This window comes from Candoia aspera, chromosome 3, assembly GCF_035149785.1.
Source record: "Candoia aspera isolate rCanAsp1 chromosome 3, rCanAsp1.hap2, whole genome shotgun sequence".
Taxonomy (NCBI): Eukaryota; Metazoa; Chordata; class Lepidosauria; order Squamata; family Boidae; genus Candoia; species Candoia aspera.
Window position 1 is genome coordinate 149,721,491 of NC_086155.1, and position 18,612 is coordinate 149,740,102.

The window sequence follows — 18,612 nt, forward strand, 5'->3', positions numbered from 1 at the left end:
TTCCAGGCAGATTAGTAGAAACCACATAGAAGAACAAGCATGGCAGAAGGAAAATCAGCATGGGATAAGAAGATACACCCATTTATGAATTGCTACCTAATTAAAAAAGAGAAAGCAAAGGATAGGAATAAATCAGTAATTTTATCAGTGGGAAAAAAGAAGCAGAGTCACACAAGGAGCTGATTTAGACAAGTGCTTTTTAACTTTTCATAAATGACCTTCACTTGGTGGTAAGCAGTGACCTGGCCAAGTTTCGGAAGACATCGAACTATTCAAAATGGTAAAAAAACAAAAGTATCATGAAGAAATGTAACAGGTTCTCTTTAAATTGGATGAACCAAATGCCGAATGCAGTTAAATTTAAGCGAGTATAAATTGATGCACACAGGAGGAAAAACTGTACACAGGTACACTGATACTGTTGTCCCAGCTGTCTATAATCTTAAAGACTGAACATTACCTCCTAGTTGCAGACAGCATACTTCCAAATACCGTGCAGGGAAACAACTGTGGCAGAGGGGTATGTCTTCATCTCCCACTTCTGGGCAGCTCAGAAGTGTATAGTTGGCTACTGTGAGAAACAAAGTGTTGCACTAGGATGCCTGATCCATCATGGGTGTTCTTACGTAAAAGTCATAATTATCGACAGACCCATATCTAGCGGCCTCAGAAGCTATACTATTTATGCTTATTAAGAAACAAGATGAGCAGTAAGAAAGAAATATTCTTGAACAGAGAGTTGTAAATATGACTCCAAGTCAATAATTAACAACTGTATCAACGTAATGGAACTTCAAGACAGAAGTGAGCAACCAGACACCCTACAGATATTTTGGACTAACTTCCATTATCTTTTGCCACTGAATATGGCAGTTGCGGCTTACAGAAATTGAAGCCTCAAATATCCGGATGGCATTAAGTTGTCTACATTTGCTCTAGAGCAAGAGGCATAGGACTAAAAGGCCAACCCTCCTACACAGTAGACATAACCATCATGCTACTTTTTCTGAGATAAAGTGGGAAATTGTAGGAAATGTAGCCCATGTCTTTCTGCCTCTATCTGCAGAAAGTTATAAACTTCTTCAGCAGACACACACAACTTAAGCTCCCCCAAGATCTCCAAAAATTTGTTATCAAGTTGTAATTTTTAATGCAATATAAAAGGAAATGTATTAAATATATTATTTTTGGAGAAGCCTATTAAATGACTATAAATGAAATAAAATAAACTATTCTTTGTCCTGGCCCTGCCTATTACTGTTTTGGAGTGCAGTCACAGCATTCCACTCAAAGGCCAAGTGTGACTTCAGTCTGGAAGAAACTGAACACCTCTGCTACACAAAAACAGGGGTTAAAGAAAAAGCAACTGGATGCTTTTTAATAAGTGGGATCCACCTGGGTAGCTATCACAAGTTTATATACTACTCAGGCCAGGCAAAAGTCCAACATATTTCCAAAGCAGACAAAATGCTTGCACCACATGAAGAAAGCCACACAATGTATTCATCAGCATCTGTAGACTATTGCAATACCATTTGGAACCATCACTGCTGCACAGGCAACAGAATGGAGCATATTAGAGTACAGAAATGATTCCAAACATACTTCAGGCCGAAATCTCTCGCTGCTGAAATGAAGACCTCAAAGGCAAAGTAATGATGACATCACAATATGCATAAATCAAGAACTGCATGTGGGTTTATTTTACATTTGAGAAAACAGTGGATTTCATTGCGTGAACCAAAAAGGTACTGTACAATATTAATGATAAAACATCAAAATGTATAATTCATAGTGCATTGTTTGCTTTATTTTTTATTTATTTTGTCAGATAGCTCCTTTGAGTACATGCATCTGGGAAGATGCAGGTGCCAGTAAAATTTCTCTATTTAACTCAAGCTGCAGGAACTCAATTTTATTCAAAAAAGTATGTTTTTACATTATATACACAGAAATTGAATATAAAATGACAATATAAAAAGTTAAGAGAGAAAGCATACAGCCAGAAGGTACAAAGGAAGTTGAACAATTTAAAATGGTACAATATGCAACACGTACTTTTTTTTTAACCTAAGCTGATGCTGGCAATTTACAAGGAACAGAATCCAACACTTGCCCCATTTTTTTTGTTGTTTTGTTTCATTTTCATGTACCAATGCAGCACACTATAGAAAGGTCAGCTTGTACCAAAGCTTACATTTGTAAATAACTATAAACTGCAGTATCTTACAGGAAAAAGAAATAGCATTTTTACATTTTTTTTAAATAACTTGCATACTTTTTATGCCATTCAAGTGGCAATGTTCAGCATTCAGAGGGTTTGGGCATAGTGGCAAATTGGTTTGTTATTTTTATTTTTTTAAACATGGGTTGTGGTTCTCTAACTCCTTGAGCACTTGATCACTTTTTATCATTATTCAAGAATGGCATGCATCTTTTCTTCGCAAATCAGACTGCATTAAAAAAAAGGCTTTTTGACATTCGAAAATCTATTAAATGTACGTGAATTTGACCCAGTTGTATTAGGATGAAATGCCTTTTTAAAAAACACACCTTCTTTTGGGAAAGGCACAGAATACTATTATAGTCCTCAGAGGGTTAAAAACTGACACTACAGGGTTCTGTGACCTTTATTGTCATGGCAACTTTGTAATTTTAGAATGCCTTTTTGTTATTGTTCTTTGTGTCTTTCTTTACCGCTAAATTAATGTCTCTCAATAGTGTCTCCCACTATAGTCTACAAAAGATAGCTTAACATCAAGGACAGATGTTGAAAATAAAGGTCAGACTTTGACTCACAGAAAAAGAGGGGGGGGGGAAGGAAAAAAAGGTTTTAAAAACATGCACAGATCAGACAGAGAGCATATAAATATAACTACAAAACGTATGTAAGAAAAACCAAGCTCCAGACAGGCAGTTCAGCAACAAAAGTAAGACTGATTTCAGAGGCTCAGGTCAGGCCTAGTGCAGTACTATGAAGTTTAGTGCAATGTTCCTGTGGTCACTTGCATACCTGGTTGCTTACCTGGACGCTAATGTTTTTCTAACTCAGTTACATAGATCAGATGGTCCTCGGGGGACTTCCCATGGGTTTTACTAAGGTGCAGTTTTACTGCATGCTTGCTTGCAAAAGTTCGATTACAGAGCTTACACTGGAATGTGGAGCCTGAGTCCTCCTCGGCAATTCCAAGTGAGCCTAAAGTCTTATTTGAGAGGACCTTGGAAACATTCTGCTGTTCTTGTATCTGATTAAGTGGCAATTTGGACAGATCCTTCAAACTGAACCCTAAATGTGTCTCCAAGTGACTTATGTATGTGGAAGCAGTCCTGAATTGAGAGGCACAATCATTGCAAAAGAAAACAGGATGACCTGTATCCAAATTCTTTAAAAACTTAGTTCCACCTGTCCTCCTTAACTGATACTTCACATTGGCCAGCCAGTGGCTAATCGTGGTCATGGAAAGACCAGTAAACTTCGAGATATGAACCCGCTCTTGTGGTCCTAGGTCCGACATAATATATTTGCCTTCAGGTGTTTCCCTCAAACTGGAAGCAAACTGGGCTTGAAGGATAAGAAGATGCTGAGGGTTCCAGTTTGACTGCCTACCCTTCCTCTTGTGTACTGGAGACAGTTCATCCAAAGCCTCTTCAAAGCTACTTCCATCTGCATCAGATTTTTCTGACACAGAAGATGGAGTCGAAGATTTGGGAGTCAAGCGCCCTGTGAGGTTTTTTACCATGTCAGAAATATCCATTAGGGCGCTTTCTCTTAAAGGAGATGAGACAGAGTCAGTCACACTGGAAATCAGTGGTTTGTTTTTGGACTTTGTTAAATCAATAGGCTGATCACTGTTCTCATAATAGTACCGGTCAATAGCCTCAGCCTGCTTGGCCGGAGTTGTGGGGTAAATAGGTTTGTCCAACATACTGTTACTAATTTTATATAACATGGCCAAAGGATCCAAAGAAGGACTTACGGGATTAGACACTTTGCCTAAGTGGGTATTCATGATGGATTGCAAAGCACTCAGTGGGTTAATGAATGATTGCTCTGGTGAATGGTCTGTAATGATACCCAAGTTATTACAGCCATTTGTGACTTTTGCTTTAGGTAGTTCAGTACCATTAAGTGCATGAGGGTCAGTTAGACCATCCTTTTTGACCTTCTGAACCTCAGCTTCAGGACTCTGTTTTTGCTGCTGTGGCTGCTGATGTAGTTGCTGTTGCTTGTTGCTTTCCTCTGATTTTGGAAAGTCTTTGTTCTCCTTAGGAGCAGGGGACAATGGCTTGACCGGAGAACATTTTTCTTTCTCTGAAGGCTTTTCTTCTTTTTTAATATTGATTTTGCCTGTGACCTTCTCCACTAGCTCTTCCATGGCAGAGACATTACTTTTATGAGGAGGGGGTGTCAGGTTGCCTGGGGAATGGATCAGTGCATTGTGTTCTGAAGACAAGGACTTTACACTGCTAGCATATGATGGCTGAATCTGAACACTCTGCACAGTTGGCTGAATGGATTTAACAGTTCCTGGAAGCTGATAAGCTGCATGAATGCTAGGGTAGCCTCCCCAGGAAGGTGCTCCATTCTGAGCTTTGCTTATAGCTGTGGTCACTGTGTTCTCCAGAGATTTCAATATGTCTATTCCACCTTTTGGACTTTCATCTAGATCCTCTTCTCTGAGGTACTGGTATACAGTTGTTGGCTCAAATTTTTCTGCAGAATCCTCATTTTCTTCTTTAATTTTTTTGTCTGTTTCAGTAACAATCACCTTTTCCTTTTCTGGCTCCTTCTTTTCTTCAGAAGTTGTAGATCCAGCAGGTGAATCTGGCTGCTTTTTAATATTTGTGGCTGGTAATCTTGTGTGAGTTGTAGGTGGCAAAGGTATGGACTGTATCTTTTCTTCTACCACAGGGTCCAATACTAGCTGTTTTCCTTTCTTGGAGGCAGAATTTGTTACTTTCAAAAAATGTCCTGTGACCATCATGTGAGCAGTAAGCTGCTGCAAAGTGTCATGAGAGCTGCCACATTCCATGCATTTTAGTATCTGAGCTTTGCGGGCCTCAAACTGCCATGTGTAGCTAGCACCATTTTGATAGCCATAGCGATTATTGGGAGTTACATACGGATTGGCAGTTTTCTGATCCTTTGCTGCTTCACTGAGTGTGGTCTCTGACATGATTGCTGTTGGCTCAGGTGAGCAAGGTGAAGCCAAGTCCTGAAGTGCTCGCTTTTTGGTAGAAGGCACCAGTTTGGTGATGGCTGGTACTGGTTCCTTCAGAGGCACTTTCTGGTAATGCTTTGTTTTTATCATATGGACACTCAAGTCTTGTAAAGATTCAAATGAATGACCACAATACATACACTTTAGTACTTTCTGGGCATCCTCTTTGCCTTCCATTTCCATAAGTGATCGCTTTCTGGGCTTTGACCACCGTTTGGTTTTTTCAGATTCTTTATCTTGGTTGTCATCCCGGTAATGTCCAGTTTCATTCATGTGCACTGTAAGCTCTACCAGTGTATCATACGCTGCACTACAGTCTTTGCACCGGAATTTACTCGCACCAGTGAACACAGAGCCATACAGTTTATTGTTTTGCCGGTAAAGTTGCACTGTGCTGAACAGACTAGGTTCCGGTAGAAGTCCATACGATGAGGTCTGTTGCAGAGTTTTGGCCAAAGCCGCTTGATGCCAGTCATAACCTGAACCACCACTGCTACTGTTACTAGTACTAGTACTACTGATACTTGTAGTGGTAGTAGTGTTGGTACTGGTACTGGCACTTGTACTTGGGGTATTGATACTAGCATTGCTGTTAGTGGTGTTTTCCTTCTGGCTGTTTTCATTATTCTTTGATTTTTTTAAATCTAAAGCTAAACCGGACCAACAAGATTCTGACAGTAAATTTGCATACACAGCTTTGATTTGTGCTAAGCTGTCCTGTGGATAGGAAGCATTGTCCAAGCACTTGCGATCTTCTCTCTCTTCTTTAGAGGAAGTGCTTTTGAAATGGGCCAGCTGGTCACTGTTTTCACTGAATGGTGAACCATAACCTGCATCTTGATTTGTTGCTGTGCTGACTGGAGAGTTCTGATAACTCTGAGCCTCTTTGATCTCTGTTTCATCATTGCACATGTACTCAGTTTCCTGGATGTCCAGAGGTAGCCCATCATCCTCCCCACTTTCTTCATCAATTTCTGCTGCTTTCAGTTCTTCTTCAGGAACATAAGCTTAAGAGAGAGAAGAAAAGAGAAAAAACAAGAGAACCATTAAAGAATGTACCCATTTTCCCACACTGTCACTACTTGAATAAAAATGAGGGTTATGTTTAACAGAACATTTTCATAGCTTTTTGTTCACTGTGATAACATACCTTCTCAATTCTAGGCATTCCAGCTACAACTAAACATCTACATGACACATCAGTAAGATTAATGTTTCACCAGCAGAATAACCTAGTCTGACTAAAGCTAAGATACATTCTTCAGTTATTTATTATGGCACAATTACATTACAACTGTGCTGTTCTGGAGTAACTGATCTGAGGATTATGGCTTTAGTTTATTTACTCATTTACCAGATCGCTAAATGGATGGGTTATCACATTCTATTTCCACAACAATAGAAAATTACCCAGTTTAGTTTCAACATATTATGTTCTACAATCCAGGCTATGGAAGATGGAACAAATATAAAGTTCTGTGAAAGTACAGTAAAACTAAAAAAAAAATAGCATTTAAATTAAAAACTAATTATTAAATACTATCATTAAGAGTTGTATATGTTTATATTATATAAACGCAATGTAACATTTCACATTCCCCCCCCCCCTCAATTATTCCGGTGAGTGGTATTATTACTATTCCTATTTTATGGAGTGAACCTGAAGCTCAAATACATTCCAATTTTGTGTTATAAGATTTACCCCATGTAATTGTTAACTGGATGAGAGACTTGAGTCAATTTATCAATTTATGACTGGCAATTTCAACCTATCCATAAGATATAATACAAAGAGTCACCCCGGTAAAAGGCATACAACTGAGAGATGAATTAAGCATGAATTTGAAAGTAAAGTAGCAGTAGGCACTAGGCAACTAAGTTTTCTTCACACATTATTTTATTTATTTATCAAATTTATACACTGCCCATCTCACTGTTCCAGTGACTCTAAGCGGCTTATTGGAAGGCAGAAATATATGCTAAAGTAATAACTGATGAAGATTTATTTTTACTGGCATTCCTGTTATCGTAATATGTATCCAGGACTCATTAAGGTTCAAAAGCTATATACAAAGAGCATAGAACTTGCCTCCATTAATTGTCACATTGTCCATACAGCACTGTTACAGAATAATGCCATTAGACAAATATTCCATTCAACAGCAATATGAGAATACTAAAGCAATATTAGCATTAATACTCCAGTGAAGGAAAGAGATTACATTACAGCAATAATTAGCACAAAAAATAGAAAAGGCTTAAGTATTTAACTTTTACAAAAGTTGATGGAATTTTAAAAATTGGTGAAAGTATTATTATGAGAAAGTTAATTATCTAGACCCCGTTTAGTTGGGATTCAGGCTGGGGTATGGGACAGAGACAGCATTGGTCACACTCTTGGATGACCTCTGGTGGGAGCTGGATAGTGGTAGCACGTCCATTCTTGCTCTTCTTAACCTCTCAGTGGCTTTCAATACCATTGATCAAGGTATCCTTCTGGACCGGCTCCAGGAGTTGGGGCTGGGCAGCACAATGTTGTGCTGGTTCTCCTCCTTCCTCTGGGGCCAGTTTCACTCAGTATTGAGGAAGAGGTCCAGTCAACAGCCCCTACTTTGTGGGGTGCCACAGGGTTTGGTCCTTTCTCCCCTCCTGTTCTACATCTACATGAGACTGCTGGGTGAGGTCATCTGATGGTTTGGTGAGTTATCACCAATAAGCGGATGATACTCAGCTTTATATCTCCACTCCTTGCTGCATGAGTGATGCTGTGGACATCCTATCCCAGTGTCTGGAGTCTGTGGGGGCTGGGATGGGACGCAACAGACTTCGGCTCAACCCAAGCAAGACTGAGTGGCTTTGGGTGTTTGGACCTTCTGCTGCTGGGAATCTTCCATCATTGGTCTTGGATGGGATGGCACTGCCTCAGACAGATCCAGAAGGTAATCTGGAGGTCCTCCTGGCCTCATAGCTCCTGCTCAAAGAGCAGGTGGCAGCTGTGGCTAGGAGGGCCTTTGCACACCTTCAGGTTGTGCGCCAGCTGCATCCATTCTTGGATCAGGGGGCCTGCTCACTGTCACTCATGCCCTGATAATCTCTCGTCTGGACTACTGAAATGTGTTCTACATGGGGCTGCCCTTGAAGAGCATTTGGAAGCTTCAACTGGTGCAGAATGTGGCAGCATGGGTAGTAAATCGCACCAGTTATTTGGAGCTTGTAACACCACTACTTTATGAGCTGTATTGGTTGCCAGTGTGCTTCCGGGTATAATTCAAGGTATTGTCACCTTTAATGCCCTTAATGACTTGAAGGACCATCTCTCCCCAGTTGTTTCTACCCATCCAATCTGGTCAGGCAGGATAGGCATGCTTCGGGTCCCATCAGCCAAAGAATGTTGGTTGACAGGACCTAGAAGACATGCCTTTTCTGCTATAGCGCCCAGCTTGTGGAATATTCTACCTCTGGAGGTTAGGATGGTCCCAGCCCTGCTGGCTTTTCGTGAGGCCCTGAAGACATAGTTCTGTGACCAGGCCTGGGGCCTCAAGGGTGTGCAGGGACCCACTTCTTGGTTATGCTAGTGATTTGGGTTGATGTTGCTTGGCCGCTGTGTATTTTAACTTTTGTAATGTTTATAATTGTTTTTATTTTATTTTAACTCTGTTTGCCACCCAGAGTCACTTGCTGAGATAGGCAGCCATATAAATTGGATGGATGGATGGATGGATGGATAAATAAATAAATAAATAAATAAATGCATCAACCTATGTGTCTACTCACATACAAACCGTACTGAGGACTGTAACCCAAATGTAACATTATCATGAATGATATCAATAGGTAGCAATGTTCACAAGGAAAAGGAAAAGCTTCCATTTAATATAAAATCAGATCTCTTGGCCAGCAGCTCCTCCCAGGATAACTGCATCAGATATGTGGACTCTGGTTAGAAAAGGCGGTCTTGAACTTACCTAGTTGCTAAGCCATAAAGGGCTTTATAGATTAAAATCAGCACTTTGAATTGCACACAGAAGCCTTTTGGCAGCTGGTGTAAGGCTTATAACATGTAATGTAATTACAATATGTAATACAGGTTTACAATATGTAATTACACTGTGTAATAAAGACTTAAAATACACTTTATTTATTTGTTTATGCATCATATGCTGTCCATCTCACCAAACATATAACCTTATAAATTATTCTGTTTGAATTCTAAAAATGTATTAAGCATGGCTTATTTTGTATGTGTCAGTATTAAACACATATAAAACTGGTTTGTTTCAACAACCACAGAGTAAGGTACATACATAACACTAACCTTCACTAACAACAATTGAAGACTTCCAGTCTCTCCACTGGTCTATGCCAGAGGACAGAGAAAGATTGAGACTTGCTACAGCTCATTTTGGTCCCAGTAAACTATGCATTAAACAAATTTTACAATTGTTTTGAAAAACACCAGACTAGTTTAGTCATTCTAAATTCAACGCACACTAAATTCAAAGCACTGAAGAGAAAAAAAAAACAGCTATATGCATATATCTTAGGCAATGATTTCAGAATTATTCTGGTCATGTACATGAAAGAAACCCCCACTGAACCAATGAAATTCATTCTAGTACAAATATATAATATTTTTTTTGGTAATTGGACTTATTCTTTATTTAGTCAAAACTTTGTGAACTGTACCAAACTTATTTGGTCACTACTACTACTAGTGGCAATGTGTTATAGGGAAAGAGATAATAAACTGTAATAAATATTATGGGGCTTTAGTGCTGACTTCCAGCACTATAAATTCATTGAAGTCCATTTACAATTGCTGTGGTGCAACTTTGGGCTGACATTCAGGGCCAAGGTTATTATACCTGTTGCCCAGGTTGATAACCAAATGACCTCCAGGAACTGTAAATGTGATGGCAACATCAAAGAGGCCCAGTGTCTCAGCCCCAGGGCCAGCACATGTAGGCCAGGCCTGCCAAGACTGGTACCACTTGCTACCCTTTTGTTCTTGTCTCTCTCTTTTTTTTTCATGCTTTATACAGTAGTCAGGAAGCAGCCAATGAAAGATTTACAAAGTTGCAGAAGCTATTTCACTTTTTACTTTCTAAAATACATTACTCATTTCTGTAAGAAACAAGGCTTAGCATAACAAATTACAGTCTATTCCTATAAAATCTGATGCGATGATTGAAATGATTAAAACTCTACACACTCAAAAGTATTTCTCTTTCATTGCTGTTAGTGCTGGAAAGCGACTTTGTTCCTGTAAAAAAAAAAAAGGAACAGAAGGAGGAATAATGATGGAACTGTGGTAAGATACAGTAAGAAGAGTAATACTGGGAGTGTGGCTGAAAGCAGAAGTAATATAAAGGCTTCCTAAAGGATGGTCCAGTAAGACCATTGAGTCCAAGGTCTAAACACTACCAGCTGCACCATTGCTTGATTTTGAATAGCGTGCACTATTCTATTAATAAGCTGTAATTAAGCAGAAATGGTGAAACTAAACGTGACAGGTTGTTTCAAAATTTTACCTCCTACTAAGGTTGGCCTGTGGCAATGAGCCTCCTACCAATCTATGACGCAGATGTCATGCAACATTTTTAACAAGAGCGGTCTGAAGTTAAAAATAAAACGAGAGATAAATATTTAAAAGTGACAAGCATAAAGCAAGCAATGACATATCCAACTTGATTATCAAACTTTGCTATTGTGTTGCCACCTGGTGAAATGATACAATCTAACCAAATTATGTATTTATTGGAATCAAACTATTCTTTTCAACTAACAAATGTGATATTCATGAGCAGATGGTCACTATATCAAATACATTTATTCTAAGGGCCCACTTCAAAGAAATGTTTTATATACACCTAAGTACTAAGGGTAGATTCAGAATATGCACTGTTACCACAGGAAGATTAAAGAATGGGTTGACAATTCTAACAGAAACAAACAGAAGTGGATGAATGAAGAGGAGAAGCACCAGCAGCAGTAGCTGCCAAACCCAACCATCTTATTTTTATAACTGGGGTTTTTAAAAAAATATACTGCTTACTTTGTTTTTCACTTTAAAAAGATTATCAACAGTGCAAATCTACTTAAACTGTGTTGAACTCAGTGGCTACACTCTGATACACACTTACCTGAAAGTGAGTTCCACTTAATTCTATAGGACTTACTACTAAGTAGACATATATAGAATGATACTGTTAAATCTTTTTAAAAATATTTTTTCTCAGAAGCATATGCTAAAATTCATCATATTCCCATCTGACCCATTTCTCAGTAGCACTCAACATTTCTAAAATCCGTCTGCCAAAAATAGGAGGCCCCTTTTTCCCCTTTCATTTACCAGTATTCTGCAGTACTTATTTTTCTCTCCAATGAACCCCCGTTTTCTCAAATCTCATTCATTTTATTGAAATTTAATGTGATTTCTAGTAATAATGGAAAAGTTCTTCAAATAATATAACATTAAATAACATCAAGGCTGAAGAGACAAAGATCTAGGAGGAAAAAAAAAAGACAAAGCTTGGAGTTAAAGAAAAGAATTAATATCTTCCCAACTGGGATGCTTTTATAGACTTGAGACTGCCATCTGTTAGTATACTACATTCTAACAAAAGTCTATGAAAAATTATCTATAAATCCAGCTTTAAGGTAATTTACATTTCATTAAAAATGACTGTATATGAGTCTCTGTTCTATCCTTCACCTCATTCTACATTATCTCATTCTGAAGATTTTGTGGTTCATATACAGTACTTGATCAGCAGCCTGGCGTTTTTGGTTGACAAAGGCAAACTCATCCCCTCTCGCTTCCAAATCTTGGGAGAATCTGGAACTGGTTTGCTGAAGTGCCAGACTCCAAAAGGGATCCTTATTTAAAATATGAGATTTTCTTCTCTGTTAGTTTTGCTTCATTTTTCTATTGAGTCAAATTCACATATTTCTTAATAAATAATTCACATAGAACTCTAGATTAAAGCAAACTGAACATGAGAAAAAGTAAAACAAATCAATTTATTTATCCCTACTCCTACACACGGCTAAAAAACCCTCTGCACCAAGACATTCTGTCTCAACACAGAGGTCACAACTATTTGCCAAAAGAGGTACCCTTCTGGCCTTATACTGTACTATGCTACCTCTAAAGCAAAGAGTAAAGGACCAAGACCACTGTTATACTATGTTAGCACAAACATTAGTACACTAAGTTCATTACTCTGAACTGGCACCCTCTCACTTGAGTAAGGCAACCTACATAATTTTTCAAAAACTTTGCCTACATTTTATTTAATTCACAATTTTTGTAACCCAAAATCAACAATAAAAACAAAAAGATAGACATACAATTAATAGATATCCCCCAACAGTTCTACAGACAGTGAAACTTAATTCTGATTTAACATATATCAGACTGCATTCATCTTACAGATTTCTAAACAAGAATAGACACTTCTGCTCTGTCAAGAATTTTTTATCATCTACAATGCAAGCAATGCAAAAAGAAAGAATTCATATCACTGATTTCTTGAGCAATATTTTGTCTACAGATATTTGCATAAACTGTTTCTTTCTTTGAACCTATAAAGAACATCAAACACTACTCATGAACAGGGTGTTCATCTCTCAGTCGGCCTTGTAAGATATTATCCTATCCTTTTGTAATTAACTGCACTTTTTTTTCCTGAACTATTATTAGTTTCAAGATAAAACGTTTTTTCTTAATGGAAATATTTTCTTCTTCATTATTCAAAAAATGCACCCAGAAATACAAAAGTTTGATGCTCACTAAAAAAAAGGGGGAAACCAGTCAGGCCTTGAAACTGACATTTTTTTGTTTTAATTCCTTTCCATGTTAGAAAAACATTTTATTCAGGTTACTTGACTTCTTCTATAGAGATATTATACAGTATAAGGGATTAAATTGTTAATAGTATTTTTTGTCGTTATCTGAGAAACGCTTCTCCTGTCAACTAAATTTATTATACAACTTTGCTATACTATACGAATGCAGAGATGTAAGATCCAAACACACAGACTAACTAGTATTATTATTCAATTTGTCATGATAAAAATCACCAAAATTTACTTCAATTTCACTGATATATTTTTATCACTGGAAAATACAATTCTTAGTTTTCAGATTTTAACAATGTTTAGAGCAATAATGTTAACAAAAATTACATTCAGTCTTTCTTAAAGCACTGTTTTTAAGTCCAAAAAGAGAAAATGTAGCACAATATATTTAGATGTTTTTAGAATCTACTCAAACTAGCACTTTAACATTTTCTCTTACAATTGCATGAAGCCAGCTACTATAGTATTATATATCAGATAAAAGATAGGTTTGCATTTAATTGCTAGCATATGAAAGCACCAAGGAGGTCAACTAATAATTTAATACTGTGATGAAACATTTCCCACTGAATGTTTTTCCTCGCTTCCTGTGTTTCGATAGATTTTTTTAAAAAGGTAGATATGTGTCTGTGCGCCGTAATCACAGAGAACACATTTAGATTTATTCTGATTTTAAAATGCCTAAAATATAGTCACAGTACAATCTATATTACACTGTATAATAAAACGAAGTCCCTCTGTTTCTCTGAATTTTCACAGGAGGGAAATCCTACAAATTATAGCTATAGAACAAAACCAACTAGAGACTGAGGATATGTTTTTGTTTTTCTATTATTACATCATGTTAAAAATCTTTGTCTATTTAATATACCTTCTGGATGCCAGTATCTCCCCAAAGATCTACTGTCATCTTTGAACAACATTAAAATGTGTGCATTCCAATGTGAACCAACAGGAAACACTATATATTGTATTGTTACAGGTATAGCATATTTGGGTTTTGCTTCAGTAAAAAGATGGTATATTATAAATAAGTCAGCCCTTTGTCTAAAAAGCCAAAGCATACTGGTTAAATAATGATAATGCACTGTATATGTTGGAGAACTCAAATTGTCTGACAAAATATATTAAACGCATTATCATTGTTTCTTATCAGTTTTACAAGCAAACACATGTCTCATGTTATTCTCTACATATGCTCACTTCATTTATATATAAAAAACATATTTCCCACAATTATGAATGTGGGAATATCAAAAAATGGGCACAAGAGTCCCCATACCCACTAAAATGATTGGCACAATTAAGATGGATTTCAATAGGTTGCAGATTCCATTTGTTTTTAACTGTGCTCGATATAATTAGATTACTTCAGTATTATAACTAAGCCTCTACTTACAAATGCTTTTGTTACATACTCACTGCAATCCAGCTGAAGCTCACTCAGACTCCTAAGGCATTTACAAATAGGAGTATTCCATTTTCAGCAGTCTTAATTCTCACTGGTAAACAGTTAACACAGAAAGTGCAGTTGCATAAGAAAAGCACCATGTCCTGCCGAATCAACTTATCTTTGGTGAAGGAGGACTTTTAATATAACATACATACATACAGAAGAATATACTGTAATAATTTATCACCACACAGTATTTATCAATACCTTTTCCTATGGAATTCAGAGGAATCAGTAATATACTCTGTTGTCAACTAAGTTTTAGGCTGAAAGCCACTTAAAGACCACATAAAGTATATTGCTTGTGTAAAAATCCTAAGATTATAGCTCTTTTTCTGTTGCTCTAAATGTAAGAGAACCACATTAAGAAAATCCTTCTACAAGAGTACAGAACATTAATATATATGCACACATGTAAACATATCTATAAAGCAGTTAAGGCTATTCACACAAAGTCTAACATCCAAAGCTCTGTATAATCCAAGTCCTTGCAATTTAGCCCATTTAACAACATTGACCTCAAGGTTAATAAACTGGCTAAATCCCAAGCATTTCAGCTTCAAGTACTTCATGGCTGTAGATCTATCTCAGAGTAACTGATTGATGGATTTGTAGATTTAGGATGGACAAAATTAAGCAGTTCTGTAATAATTTCAAGTAAGAATTATTAATTAATTGAACAAAAAGGTATTAATAAGGGTATAAATAAACTGGTGAGTTTTCTCTATTAGTAGTATTATCTATCACATTTGTGGATATAATTTAATGTTTCTGAGCATTTCTGTCTACTTTTCTATCCAAAGACAACCAAAGTATCCAAAATAATCAGACTTTCTCTTCCTGGCAATTGGCTACCAACTGAGTCATATGCCAAACAGACTCAACGAAATAAATAAGACAAGTTAATAATGACTATTTTAAGTCTGATCTCAATAGGTATAAGTTTCAGTTCAATCCTATGATTCAGTCTGTGTGTGCACATATATAACATCACTATAGAACAGTTTCTGTAATGAGGAAAAGTAGAGGACAATATAGTAGACTGCCAATTTGAAAAGAAACGGAGAAAGTATGTCAAAATATAAGAATTCTCTAAGTGATGCCAGAGTTCTATAGCATCAGCAGTTTTTCAGCATAATGGACTTAATGAGAATGTTTAAATCTGAAAACTTCTCACCTCTTCCCTTTTGGTCCACCCTCTTGGTCTTTAGAATTATTAGGCAATATTTTTAAATAGTGGGACAAGCAGCTTGCACACCTGTGTAATTCTAATAGGAGAAATGGCTCTTTCTCTGTCAGATAAACCACACACTCAAACATTTCCTTTAATGTCTTGATCACCAAAGAGAGCTGCATATTAATCAGTCCATCCGCCACTCTACTCTGTCAAGAATATTCTAATTGGAAAAAAAAAAACAATCATTTTCATCCCTGCTGGCAACATTAGAGCATTTAACCTGTTTCCATTACTGATACAAATTACCGTTATAAGGTAGGACAGATGTTAGAATCAAGCCACAAAACTGACTGCCATGCATTCTTTATATGGAGAATAAGAAGAGAGAAAGCTGTTAGAGCATGTTATGCCGCATCAATAATGTTCCCTCTGCTACTTGATTCATTAACTTCCACCATCAACATTTCACTTTCTTTCTGTGTTCTGTCTCATCTCAAGCTTATTTCATTTGGAAGCAAATAGTCTTTTTCAGCAATTTTTTTTTTAATCAGGTGCTCTAGAGGGTCAAAGGAAAGGAAAGCGGAGGAAACAAGAGAAAGAAAACCCAACATCCTGTCAAAAATGCTATTTCTCTAACAGAGATGATAAAAGAGAAGTCAGTTAAGATGCTGGTACTCTAAGATGGCTGTCACTTTAGATAGAAGATGGCACAACTCACCTAGACAGGTGACACTCTGGTCGAGCAAAGGGTTGATACATCATTGAGAATATGAGAGATTAGGAACGACAAAGACTCTAGGCCCAGAATGCCTGGGGCTTTTTAAATAGTAAAATCAGCAGGCACATGAATTTCAGCCTCCATTTGCATTGCAGCCTCCATTTGCATCATCTCCAATTTGAAAAGAATCTCAGATAGTAGGGCTAGTTAAGACATCTATCTAAGGCCTTAGAGAGCCAATATTAGAGTAGACAATACCAAGCCAATGATCTGACTCCAACTAAGGCATATCAACTAGCAATAAAATATGCAACAGAAGTTTAATTATTACAAGATTACTAGGCAGGTATAGTGATAAAAACAGGGGCCCAAATTCTCCAGCTTGCTACTCTGAAGCCATCTTTCACACTCTCATTCTAAAATAATTATGTATAGGAATACTTCAGAAAAAAAAACCTCTCATGTTGTCACTGAATTCAATTATGAAATTTCCACTGTTTTTGAATAATGCTGGTATATTACAAATACCCAATGTTGCTATATCCTTTTCTTCTCCTTGCTACTCGTTTCATTAAACTGTGCATAATGAAGCAGTTCAGCAACAGCATCAAACGAAGATGTTGAAGATACTATTTTTTCTTATGTGTACTAACATTTTCGAAGTGATGGTTTAATTGGGTATTGTTGGCTTAATTTATAATTTTATTTTATTCTGATTTTTATCACTACTGTATACACACAATGATGAAAAATACAAAAAAAAAGAAAAGCAAATAATATAAATTTTACACTGCAAAATGTATGTTACTGGACATCTCCACTAAATCTTGGGGGAAAAACCATATATCAAGGTATTGAAATCTAGGAAAATTGCAGAGAAATTTACTATTTTTTAAAATACAGGTCTTAATTCCTGCAACTGTAGGAAAATTTAGTGTACAATACAGTTCAAAATATTAACCGTGTATTTTAAGGAATATAGTACTAAGAAGTAGGAAAGAAATTTTTATAAATGAGTTGAGTATATCCAAAAGCATTATCAGTATATCAAGATCTGCTAAGTACCATACGTATATTTTTGCAAGAATGCAAAAGCTATTAACCACTTACAGTTTGACTTTGATCCCTTCTCTGATTTCTAGCATGAACATTTGATAGGAATATTGGCACATGCAGTTTGAACACTCTGCTCAGTTTGGCAAATTCCCACCGACTAAAAGGAATCAAACTCTGCTGAGAACTGAGTGAAAACAGGGTAAGGATTTTGATATTTGGCCAATTCTAAGTATTTGTCCCTGAGGGAAACCATACTGGTATCTCCACTGTAACTGTAGACATAGTAACTCATTGCTTTAATTTCCTGTTTTAAAAGCTAGCAAAGAAAAAGGAAAAAGACACCGATGCCCTTTGGGTAACGCAATCTTACATGTAGCTACAGTGCAACCCCTGCAAAGAGTTCACAACTACAGTATGTGGTAAATACATTAATAAAAAGGAGGAAAGGAGATGAAAGGGAGCAAAGAGACAGATTTTTAAAACAAAAGATGAAATCTTGCTTTAGAAGAGCTATCTTTGCAAAGGTCTGTTACTCGTTAAATCAGTAAGAATATCTGTCAGACTTACCCTACTATACCATTTGGCTGATGTCAAACCTAAACAAACCAGATCAGAAAACCAGCCAGTGGCAGGACATAAATGAAACGAGAGAAGACCAGTCTCACTGTAACTCGCATGGTTTGCTTGCTGATTTTGGGAGGGGGGGGGGGGAGGAAGGAAATAGTGGCAATCATGACAGTCATTTGCAGTACTAATGTCCAATTCAGCCTCCTTTCATTCTCCTGATTTAGGTGGTCAGAGTAGTTTCGTAGACGACACAGGGAAGCTGTGCTGTTTAGCAGGCTGTTTAATGGGAAACTGGCAGTCTTATTTCTTTTCTAGATTTGGTTTGTCACTAGGTCTCCATTACATGCCACTCAGCTTTGATATCTTTGGACAGAACTGATCAAAAGATGTCATTTGACCTACACAGCATGGCAGAAACTTGGAGAAGTCTCATAAAGCGACACTCTGGCTGTAAATAAAATGACATTATTATTTCCTCTCTCCTATCATGTAGAAAAGCCAATTATGGTAATGCACTGCATGTCAATGAAAATACAGCAATCTTTTTGGAGCAGCT

At 37.0% G+C, this 18,612-nt stretch overlaps 1 protein-coding gene across 1 annotated transcript in view; it reads right to left on the reverse strand.

Moving 5' to 3' along the window:
- Positions 1–1,680: 1,680 nt before the first annotated feature.
- The window catches only part of TSHZ1 (teashirt zinc finger homeobox 1), a 75,316-nt gene continuing 58,384 nt past the window's right edge, over positions 1,681–18,612 (reverse strand). Inside the window, exon 2 of the mRNA XM_063299029.1 lies at positions 1,681–6,229. Within this exon, the coding sequence (XP_063155099.1) occupies positions 3,033–6,229 (3,197 nt within the window). The 3' untranslated portion in view covers positions 1,681–3,032. The remainder of the gene's footprint in view (positions 6,230–18,612) is intronic.